Source organism: Coenobita brevimanus, chromosome 53, assembly GCF_032717465.1.
Source record: "Coenobita brevimanus isolate Jiangsu-jjx chromosome 53, ASM3271746v2, whole genome shotgun sequence".
Classification (NCBI taxonomy): Eukaryota; Metazoa; Arthropoda; class Malacostraca; order Decapoda; family Coenobitidae; genus Coenobita; species Coenobita brevimanus.
The window spans coordinates 41,062,359-41,074,807 of record NC_137006.1 but is presented as its reverse complement, the minus strand read 5'-3'; the positions used below and the strand labels follow the sequence as shown (position 1 = coordinate 41,074,807).

Here is a 12,449-nt window from a genome sequence, read left to right as displayed (position 1 = left end):
CATTGGTAATTTCTCTGATGATTTTTCCTGTGTAAAAAATACAGGTTCTCTCTTCATTCTGACTTGCCGTAAGTGTTTGGGATAGATTAAAAGCATCTACTTGCCCGAGTGCCAGGGGGTTAACTCATCCTCTTCATGCCCACAGTGGGGGCGGAGGGACGTTGGTTACAAGATTGTGACAACGTGAGTTAACTTTTACCTGGTCGTGGTGTAGTGGTATGCTGCCTGGCTCTCACCTGAGAGTCCCGGGTTCGATTCCCGGCATATTGGTAATTTCTCTGATGATTTCAAAGTATATTGTAAAGAGTGTTTTTTTTTTTTTTTTTTTTTTAGGTGCAGTAAGTTGTAGTAGTCATGGATGTTTTAGATGCAGTTCAGTATAGCCATGGGCTCAAATTAATGAATGCAATACACCCTCAGTACAATTTTGAAATGAGAAAGTGTCATATCACAGCTGTTATTATGTAGCACTGATGATGCTGTGTATGTACAGTTACAGTATGCTGTTGAACAGTATGTTAAGTTACAGTTTAACTACATACTGTGATAATGCAGGTGAGAGTTATTATATAAGGATATAGGGAATCAAAATCATCTACAGTAACCAGACTGAGAAGACATTGCAGAGATGAGGAAGGAGAGTAACCCATTCACTCCAATTATGTATTTTTTCTAAGTTCATGCCATCAGCAGGAGAAGGGAGGTTAAGAGACTGGTGAAGGAGAGTAAAAAGAAAGTGGATGAAGAGTTTGGGAGGAATCTGAGTGTGAAATGGAGGGAGAGTAAGAAATTGTTCTGGAAGCAGGTAAAGAAAGTAAGGCAGTGTGAAAGGGGAAATAGTAGGGGAGTGAAAGATAGGAATAATAGATTGTTGGTGGGGAAGAGAGAGAAACTGAGGAGATGGAAGGAACACTTTGAGGATTTGTTGAATGTAGAGAGTGAGAGCAGTGCGAGTATAAGTGGTTGGGGAATGGCTGGGAGAAGAAGAGATGAGAGGAGGGAGGAAGAGATCAGTAGGGCGGAAGTAGTGGAAGCGATGAAGAAGATTAAGTTGGGAAAGGCCCCAGGAATTGATGGAGTGTGTGTTGAAATGCTTAGGTATGGGGGTGAGATTCTTGTGGAGTGGGTATGGAAGTTGTGTAGATTGGCTTGGTAAGAGGGAAGGGTTCCAGAGGACTGGAAATCAGGTATAATTGTTCCTTTATACAAAGGAAAAGGGGAGAGAGAAGTATGTGGTAACCATAGGGGTATTTGCCTACTTAGTGTGACTGGTAAAATATATGGTAGAATACTCATTGATAGGGTTAGGCATATGACAGAGGAACTAGTTGGAGAAGAACAAGGGGGATTTAGGAAGGGAAAAGGGTGTGTAGATCAGATATTTGTTCTAAGATGTTTAGTGGAGAAGTATCTAGAGAAGGGAAGGAAAGTGTATGCTGCCTTCATGGACTTGGAGAAAGCTTATGATAGAATAGATAGGCAAGGTATGTGGAAGGTATTAAGAATATATGGAGTGGAGGGGAAATTGTTGAGTGCTGTGAAGAGTATGTACGAGGGAGCTAGGGCTACGGTGCGAGTGGATGGTGAGCTGAGTGAGTTTTTTTATCTCAATGTGGGACTGAAACAGGGTTGTGTGATGTCTCCATGGCTATTTAATATATACATGGATGGGGTTGGAAAGGAGGTGCAGGGTAGGGCAGTGGATGTGGGGGTGGCTTTAATGAATGAGGGTGAGATTTGGAAGCTTCCGGTGTTGCTGTTTGCTGATGATACAGTACTGTTGAGTGAAGATGAATGGGAGTTGCAAGGTTTGGTGAATGAATTTGGGACAGTGTGTAGGAGGAGGAATCTGAAAGTTAATGTAAACAAAAGTAAAGTTATTGTGTTTGAGAGGAATGAAGTCACAGAGTGTGCAGTGAGGTTGGATGGTGAGGATATGGAGAATGTGAGTGCATTCAAGTACTTGGGTAGTGTGATGAGTAAGGATGGAACTTTTTGGGATGAAGTGTGTGAAAGGGTACAGCAGGGAAGGAAGGTTGTTGGTACACTGAAAGCAGTGATGAGAAATAGGGAGGTGAGTATGGAAGTTAAGAAGTCACTGCATGATAGTATTGTGATCCCTACCCTGACGTATGGAAGCGAGGCGTGGACCTTGCAAGAGGGGAACAAGTCAAGAGTGAGAGCAGTGGAAATGAGTTACTTGAGAGGAGCATGTGGAGTGACGTGGAGGGACAGGTTGACGAATGAAGAAGTGAAGGAACGCTGTAGGGTGGATGTGGATGTGGTTGAGAAGATTAGGAGAAATACACTGAGGTGGTTTGGACATGTGAAGAGAATGGAGAATGAAAGACTGACTAAGAGGGTGTATGTAGGTGAGGTGGAGGGAGGGAGAGGGAGAGGGAGACCGAGGATGAGGTGGAGGGATGGAGTTGAGAGGTATATCAGGGAGGGAGGGGTGAGTTGAGGGGAGGGTAGTCAAATGGTGGGTGACAGAGCGACTTGGAGGCGTTTTGTCTGCGGCCACCCTTTTGCGGGATTAGGGCGTCTGGCTATTGATAGATAGATAGATAGACCATACTCTTTACTCAGCACTGGTGAAACTTTTTGAACTAAAGAGGTTAGATATAGCCTCATTTATACCTTCACTAGAAGAGTTCTCTCAAAAGCTGAATAAAATAGTTTGGAGATAGCAAGACTAAATCAGTTAAACAAATCACTGAACTGAAGGGGTGAAAGGTGTTGGTGATTTGTTTGTTTTGGCAAGAGATATGGTGATGTTGCTGGAGATGTGTGGCTACACCAGTATGACAGGAAGCAACTTTGGTGTGATTTTGAGTATAATGTCTTGGTGCAAATGCCCTTACCTGTTAAAGTGCAAGTTGTATATTCTTGAGGATGTATGAAGGTAATTGCAAACTTTTGTTGTATGTGATTTAATTCTATTACATAAAACTGGCAATTTCATTAAGGTAAAGCAAAGTTTATATTAGTGATGATAAAATATTAGAATTAGCTTTGGTAAATAAATTTTACTGCTCTTTTTTACAGTGTATAGCCTACCCATGATTATGTTTTTACATTGTTTCATAATGTGATATTCTTTCCTAGTTTGGCACAGTGGACATTATTTTATGATAGATGGCAGTGCATTTATGCATGAACAGGAAGGCAGTGGTTTAGCATGTTTGTGTGCAAACTAGCCACGTGGCCATGGAAATGTGCTGGCATATGTTCTAATATGTATATATACAGTATATATATATATATATATATATATATATATATATATATATATACAGTAATCCCTCCAATATCCGACGTAATAGAGCCATAGGCAGGTCCGGATAGTGGTCCTCTCTGGATATTGGGCCCCAGCTTCTGGACTTGTACTTATGGAGCCTAACTCAGAAAAACACCTATACAACTCCCTCTGGACATGCATAGCACCTATTTAAGACCCAAATCACACTAATAAGGGACATAAAAGACTGAAATAAATGCAAAAGAAGCATAAAATGAGGTTTTTGAGGTAGGTTCTTACAATATTAAACATTCTGGGTACTTACAAGTCCCTGGCTCCTGGACTGGTAGTTATGGATCCTAACCTAGCCTAACTCAGAAAAGCACCTCCCTACTGCACATGCATAGCACCTAAGACACAACATATTCACACCAATAAGGGATATAAAAGAGTGAAATGAGGTGTTTGAGGTAAGTATAGTATGGAAAATACAGTAGAGTACAGTATGAAACATTCTGCCTACTTACAGCAAGTCCACGGCCATCTCGATGAATAACCGCCTCCTCTCAGACTCTGACAGTAAGAAGGATTTCCTGAAGCACTTGCAGTACACTGTTCATGAAGTCTTGCACTGAACTTAGTCATTCGCACTCAGTAGTCCATTCTCTTCACAGTGCTCACTCTTGTCTAACTTATGCTCCATTGTAACTTACTAAGTGTTGCACTCTGCACTTTAAGTCTTTCCACTCTTATAACCATTTTCTAAAGCAAAAACACACAAGTCTATTTACGTTAAATTTAGTCCAAAAATTGTTTGTCTTTTCATTCACAACTGTAAATCCTTAACACAATGCACTGTTTTTTTCACTGCACAACACTGTAAATTCCCGTGTGGTCTAGTGGAGAAGTTCTTGGCGTCTATTCACTGTCAGAGTCCGAGAGTATCGCTGGCAGGTGACCTAGGGGTGCGTTGCTGGGTTGTGGTTATGGCGTAGCCACTGCAGACGACTCTGAAGATGGACGCAAACTCACGTCGAGCAGTGACTCCACCGTGGCTGATGTGCTGGGCTGTGGCTCGGAGCATGAGGGCCTGTCTTGGGGAGGCAATGGAGTGGAGCCAGGGTTGGGCACAGCGGGGGTCACGGGCCTGAAAAAACTGTCAATGGTTGATTGATGCAAGGAATGACGATTCTGACGATTAATGATGCGCTGCCTGAAAGCACGCACTTCCTCCACAAGTCCCAAGGGCCCCATCTCCCTGTCGCAGTCCGGGTGTTCCAGGTAGTCCAGAACGAACTCTAGGTGTTCCCGGAGTGCGCTCAGCTTGGGGATGGCTGGAGTTGTGTCATGCTGAGAGGAGTCCGCATCATCGTCGCCGTCCTCGTCGGAATCTTCAAGCTGGGTTCTGACACCTGCAACTGAAGATGCGATCTCGATATCAGACAGGGTCTGATACCCAGGATTGCCCTCGTTGTCATCCAACCACTCACACACGTCGTCCACATCAACATCGTCGCCACGCATACATAGACGTGCATGAAAGGCATCCACGTCAAAACCTACGAAATCGTACTCCACATCCATTCCGAGAAGCAGACGAGACCAACCATTTTCTAGTCTTGACAGGGATTTCCTTCCATGCACTGGCCCAGTTGTAGATTGCAGACTTGATGTTGTAACAGCGAAGGTTTTCCAAATTCCGCTGGCCTCACATGTCCCATCCCTCCCTGTGCTCGTCCTCATCCTTGAGAACAACCATCACCTCGTCCAGGATCTTCCTTCGGTACAGCCTCTTCGTTGCCATGATCACTCCTTGGTCCATTGGTTGGATGAGAGCAGTCATATTAGGTGGCAGAAACATGCATCTAATGCGGCCATTCTCAGCCACCAAGTCCTTGTCGCACAGGTGGGCAGGTGCATTGTCGAGGAGAAGGAAGGCCTTTACCTGGTCACGTGGGATTCCCAGTATCTCCGTCTGATAATGTATGACCTCCTTGACGAAATGGCGGTGGAACCAGTCTTTGAAGATCTGGGCTGTAAACCATGCCTTCAAAGAATGGTACCAGACGACAGGAAGGACATCCATCACCCCACGAAGACACCGAGGCTGCTTTGTGCGGCCAACAATAACGGGCTTAAGCCGGTGCATGCCATTAGCATTGGCACAACACAAAGCAGCTATCTGTTGCTTGGAGAGCTTGCGGCCAGGTACACGCTTCTCCGTCTCCTCGGCTAGTGTGTTCTTTGGCAAAGAGCGATAGAATAAACCAGTTTCATCAGCATTGTAGACTTGACCGAGAGTGAGGCCCTCCCTGTCGATCAAGCCCTTCACCTTGTGCCAAAACTTGTCAACTCCATCCTTGTTAGCGTCCAAAGCTTCGCCATGAGCTTTACGGTTGGTAAGGCCATGTCGTAACTTAAACGCATAGAGTCAACCCTCGGATGCCTTGAAGTCTAGGGCGTTGTGAAGCCTGGCGAACTTCTCAGCAGCAGCCTTCAGCTCCGTACCACGTACCATCACACCAGCAGCACGTTTGCTGTCGATACCAAATCAACGTGGAGCGGTCGACTTCAGCAAACTTGGGAGTAAACATCACCTTCCTCTCCACGTTGCGTTTGCTTCTCGACGAGAAGTCAGCCGTGTACTGCATGAGTTTGTCTCGGGATCTCTTAATATCAAACAAAGTAGATCGGGCCAGGTTGAACTCGTGGAGGATGCGGGAAGAAGACCACCCCGCATCAACTTTTTCCAATATCTCCCGCTTCTTCTTCAGAGTCAGCACCACTCTCTTCTTCTTCTCAGGTGGCGGGGCCATCATCACACACACGAAGGAGAGGCACGAGAGCAGCAGGAGTGCCTGCAGCAGGTAAGGCACCACCACAAAAGTGAGCACATGGGCAGCCATGACGATGAGCGTTCACTTGCGACGAGAGGCAGGCGGAAAGTGGGGAGGATGCAGGGGCGCTCTAGCAGACGTCGGAGGAATGACGCGCCACAACAAAGCTGTCCTGTGCCCCGCGTGCCAAGTTGAAATTACGGGCGGGAATTTTTTTTTTTTTTTTTTTCCGATTTTTTTGCGGTTTTCAGACCATTTTGGGAATATTGGATCCTGGGACGATTATGTCCGGTTAGTGGGGACGTTCGGATATTGGGCATTCGGATATTAGAGGGATTACTTATATATATGTATTATATATATATATATATATATATATATATATATATATACTGTATATATAAATATATATATATTTGCCCTTCTCTCTTCCTATTTCTCCCATCTTTCCTGTCACTTCTTATTGCTTTTCTTTTCTTTACATGTGGCTTTACATTGAGTGACAAGCCAAATGGTTTCCTGTAAGCCAAGAAACCATTTACAACACTGAGTGGTAACCATATAACCAAACTATACGTGCTTCCTACGTGTCAGCAACTGGGTTGGTGGAGGGTTAGTGCCCCTCCCTGTAAAACAAATAACTCAGAGTCAGTGGCCACCCCTTATGGGATTATGGCGTCTGGCAATAGATAGATAGATAGATATATATATATATATATATATATATATATATATATATATATATACAGTGCTCGTCAGAAGTATGGAGCGCCCTGTGTCCCCTCTAAGAAACAAACCTTTCAACATTGAAAAAACATATAAATAATGCATTTTATTTACCTTTAGTGCTTCGTAGGGTAGCCTTTACGCTTCTTCACGGACCTGAGACGTCTTGGAAGTGAAAGGGCGAGGCTCCTTAGGTGCTGGAGGGGTATTTTGTCCCAGGAGTCATGAATGGCGGCTTCCAGTTTAGGCAGAGAGCTCACGTCCTTCCCTTGGAGACTCTTCTTTACGAGGTACCAGAGGTTTTCAATCGGGTTGAGGTCTGGGCTATTTCCTGGCCAGTCTTTCATGAATGATACCTCGCAGTCATGAAGCCAATTGGTGACCGATTTGGCCTTGTGAGCAGGTGCACCGTCCTGCTGAAACACTCATGCACCTGTTAGCTCGAAGGAGTCTGGTAAGTGGTCACACAGAAGCTCCAGGTGAACATCCTGATTCACTCTGAGGTTCTTGGGAAGTACAACAAGCTTCCTCAAACCCTTCCCTGAGAAACAACCCCATACCATGAGTGAATCAGGATGCTTTCCACATACCGTGGGTCAAGTGGGTCATTACCTTTGCATCGATACACACGTGCTCCTCTGTTACAGGTAACACTAAACATTGTCTCATCAGACCACAACACTGACAACCATTGCTCCTCACCCCAGTTTAGATATTTATTAGGAAAGGGAAGCCTGCGAATTCTCTGGCTCTTGGTGAGAAGAGGCTTTTTCACAGGCCTATGACTTGTGTAACCAAGCTCATGCACCCTACGAGACACTGTTCTCACTGACACCTCACCAAACACTTCCAGGTTGCTCTCCTTAATTTTCCTTGCACTCACACGAGGATTAAACTCCACTGCATGTTTTAAAATATTAACAGACCTTGAGGAAGTTTTCCTAGGCCTACCAGACCTCGGTTTCTTTGTGGGAACTTCACCATTGTTCTCCAACTGAAACTGCGCACACCAACGACGCACTGTCGATCATGCCACACCAACCAATTCACTAATTTCCTTTGTCTGGTGGTCTGCCTCCTTTAGAGCAATGATCTGGGATATGATTTCACTCGATAGTTCAAGGGTAGGTGCCATAGCAAAGTGGTAAACCCCAAAACACTGCGGGACATTCGGTAAAAAATGGCGCAATTTGAGAGGGACACTCGGCGGAGTTCCTCTTTCTCAGGCAGCCCATGGACGACTGAGGCGGGAACCAACCAGCGCGTCAGAAGGCCTCAGGCTACCATGACGTCATGCTCGCAGTGCAAACTTGTGCCTCAATTTTTACCCCCCAAAATGGGTGATTCTTTTTGGGCCATAAGTATTGCGCGCCCGGCTGACAATGCTGAATAATTTTGACGAGTACTGTATATATATATATATATATATATATATATATATATATACATATATACTGTATATATATATATATATATATATATATATTTATATATATATATATATACATAAATACTTTATATACACATGCATACAATCAAGTCGCCTAAGGTGCGGTTAATTGGTTCTGGACCATGCCTGTGCCATAGAAAACCGCGTCATACAAATAACTAAAGCTTTGGGGAAAATGCAGTTTGGTTCTTGATGTTTGCCCAAAGTCCCCTTTTTCACCCCACTTTTCCCCACTTTACACACACACACACTCAGGCAATCAGTCAGTGCATGTATTACTCACAAATTAAACACTAAACAATAAATAATAAAGGGCACAATACATAACAATAGGCACAAGAAATGGGAGGGTGATCAGATGACAAGCTGTCTGGCTACAAACTGAGTGGGGCTTGAATGGCAGGTGAGGGCTGAGGTTCGATCTCCGACCACCAGGGGAATTTGCCTGCGCATTTCAAACCTTGCCACTCCCGCACCTTAGGTATAGTTTATGCGCATGGTTTGTTTTGGGGGGCCTAGCACCTTGCCATGTCATAGAAAGCTGTGCTATAGAAGCACTCGCCATAGGTGACTTGACTGTATATACACACACACACACACACACACAAATATATTGATAGATAGATAGATATAGATAGATAGATATAGATATAGATATATATAGATATTTATTATATATATATATATATACTGTATACAGTATATATATATATATATATATATATATATATGTATGTAAGTGGTATTTCTGAGACGAAGCACTTCGCACAAAGATTAGTGTTTACCTTTATGTATATCATTGTGGCTTAATAGTAGCCTACAGGGCTGCCAGTCATTCTTTAAGTTCCAATTTATCTTCTTTATAATTTGTATTGCACAAAAGTGCATACTGTACCTGTATTGTATAAGCATACTATGTCTAAAATGAGCATGTCCCTCATGTCAGGCAAGTAGCATGATTCTGGTATTTGTTTGAATTTGCAGAACATAAGCAGAGGAGAGTATGTTTAATGACAACACAGTATGATGCATTATGACTGTACAGTATAATTTAATTGCTGCATGTATGCTGGGTGTCTACCGAGTTGTTTGTCAGTGTTCTTCAGTCATTGGCAACTTTTGATATTTTGTTTTTCTATAGTAGATCATACAGTATTACTGAATTTTATTAAATTTTATTAAAGTTCATTGCTTGTTATGGCTACTAAAATTTTGTAGGAGCCTGCAAGCCATGGTGGGTATGAGAAAAATCCAGTGCAGTTGATTTTTCATTCTAGTTACGGATCAAATTTGGTACCTATACTTTTACATTTATTATTTAGCTTGCAAACCATTGGCAAAGCTATCTTGGAATTGTATTTGTAAAACAACTGCTAATGGTTTTATTTTTCCTCATCCATTCCATCCACACACTCACAATCATTCTCTGTATCCATGATTTACAAAATATACACTGTATCTTTATTCTTAATGTTGACACCAATACGTTTCTCTACTACCCTACATGGAAATATGATTATGACATTTATACCATTAATCTTCCACCGTTACTGCTACCATCACATTTCCATCACTACCACCACAATTATCACCACACCCCCTACACCATGCAACTACACCACATTCCATCACTACCACCACCATCATCCCATCATCGTCACCACAGATCCTAACCCAAGAAGACTGGAATGTAGTGCTGTTCAATGGGATGGAGAGGACCAGTCATTGGGCATCCCTTTACTTTGTGGCACTGATGACCTTCGGAAACTACGTATTGTTTAACTTGTTGGTGGCCATCTTGGTGGAGGGCTTCTCTGCTGAGGTGAGTCCTTGTGCCTTTCTCAACCCATCTTGCCTCCTTTTCAATAGGTTTAGGTTAAGATGAAGTACAGCCAGGGACAAAAGTTTGTTTACCATTCTCCTGCATCTACTTATCATTGGGGCATGTCTGTCACATTCAGTGTGTCTACTTCACATTTATGGTACATCCATCACTTTCCTCCCTGAGACATCATATCTGAGAAAATCATCTCTAGGCAGAGAAACATGCCAAGCCTCTTGCAGCTTTGGATTAATAATCAGCAGAGGAAAGTGAGAAGTAGAAGAGGTGAATTAGACAAAGTTTTGTTTCAGACTGTACATGCATTTTCCTTTCACCCCCCTTATGAACCAATGATATATCAGAACATATTGGTTCTTGCCCTTCTGAGGCAGTGATATTTGATATGTTATCATTTAGGCATTTTTCTTTCTGAAGTATTGATATATGACATGTAATGGACACTTCGTCTCTTGTTATTAGGTACTTCTCTGGCTTCCTCAAGTTGCCAGTCACAAAATAAAAATAAAATTTTCTGCTGGTTTGTAGTATAGATTCAGGACTAGTTTTATATGTTTAATAATGCAAGCAGTCTTCCAAGTTACAACAGGTTCATTATTTACAGTGTTTATTGCAGTATGATGCCAGAGGTTAAAAGATATAGCATGATACTATATTTTCTGCAGCTGTTATTGATCAGCCAGTTTATGTTCTTTAACCCCTTGAATTCAGTAACTTTTTTTTTATTTTTCATTCATGCTACCTCAAGATGACTGTTGAGTGTGGAGAAATATTTTTTAGTGATGGGGTTAGAAATAGTCTCCGTTAATCTATTCACAGTCTGATGTCTCTCCCAGAGGTAAATAAGATAAATGTAGGTAGTAAAAATTAAGCCTGAAATATGTCATCAGACTGGAGTGGTTAATTACAGTTCATTGCTACTGTAGAGTTATTTAATATTGTTGGAAAATTACCATTCCTGTCAGAAATGTTCCACTATTTACATCTCTTATGACTACTATCCTTATCCCCTTATAATTGGTGATACACCTTTTTCCTGTATTTTTGCCATATTCGGATTACTGTATTCAGTTTGGCTGAGGAGAGACTTTCAAACCAGAGGGGATAGACTTAGCTTTCATTAACTCTTTCACTACAAGATATCACCCCAAAGCTGAATAAAATCATCTGGAGGTAACAAGAATAAGTCCATTAAACACATCACCGGATTGAAGGGATTAAGAACACTGAACTCAGGACACCCAAGCCACAGTTCAGAATCTGCCACATACATTACATCCGATGAATCTTTTGTCAGTCTTCCATGAGTGTTACTCTTTTGTATTTCAGTATGTGTTTTGAAGATTATATGGTCTTTCAAAGTATGACTTGAGAAATGGGTTGGTAGTTTTAGTGTAGTAGTTACTGGTGAAAGTTCTGTAGTTGTAGTAGTTTCACATCTTGTTTAAAATAGTATCTGGGTTTGATATAGTCTTGTCTTAGTGGTTTGAAGTTTCATTATATTACACTCACTTCAGCAGGTTTTTATTTAAAGCACCATATTTGCAATACAGTTGTATGTTGTACACAGTGCAGTGTAATTATGCCACCAAGAAAAATTTTGTGTTCCAGTTAGATAATGAGCTGCTTGCTTTGTGGGTTCAGAGATATTTTAAGCCATTTTTAACATTGGTTACTAGAATTTTCTCAGTTGAACACAAAATGGTCATGCATTTGTCTGTATAAAATGCTCAAGTGCATCCATAGCAGCTTAAGTGTTAACACTAGACAGTTTACTTGATAAAGAACTTCGTATCAGACTACCTTAGCAATACTTTGCATAATACAGTGAATGATGATGCAGTGGAGGTTTGTAAAGTAATATATTCATCACAATAATGTTGTAAAGAACCACTGAACTTTAGATGGCATATCCATTAACATGATACCACTATTACTGAAAAAAAGGTTTTGTAAAAAAAAAAAAAGAAAGTCCCTTGTGGCCAGTTGATTGAGGTCACCTTTCACAAGATGTGTGTAAGACAATAGGTGGCAAGAAAAATTGTGGAAACTAGATGTGTGGAAGGAATAATTTAACAGATCCACCCATACAGTTTGTAGGTATAAATCTTCTGCATAATTATGACTGTACTTAACTATTCATGTGAGTTAGGGATCGATGAACATTGGGAATTAGTTTTGGAGCCTCGCTGAGCCTCAGTCACTTATCTGTGGTATGAGTTAGCCTGATATCCTTGTGGTTTTTGGAGCTTGTAAATACCTGGACTTTTAAAATGTTTTCTTTAATGTCATTTTCTTCTTCTTTCCTGTAACAAGTACTGTATTTGTCAGTTTAATGTGCTTGTTTTAAGTGTA

General features: G+C 41.8%; 1 protein-coding gene across 1 annotated transcript in view; it reads left to right on the top strand.

The window, feature by feature from the left end:
- The window catches only part of LOC145400804 (voltage-dependent T-type calcium channel subunit alpha-1G-like), a 470,580-nt gene that overhangs the window by 145,418 nt on the left and 312,713 nt on the right, over window positions 1-12,449 (top strand). Inside the window, exon 13 of the mRNA XM_080273240.1 lies at window positions 9,921-10,076. Within this exon, the coding sequence (XP_080129366.1) occupies window positions 9,921-10,076 (156 nt within the window). The remainder of the gene's footprint in view (window positions 1-9,920; window positions 10,077-12,449) is intronic.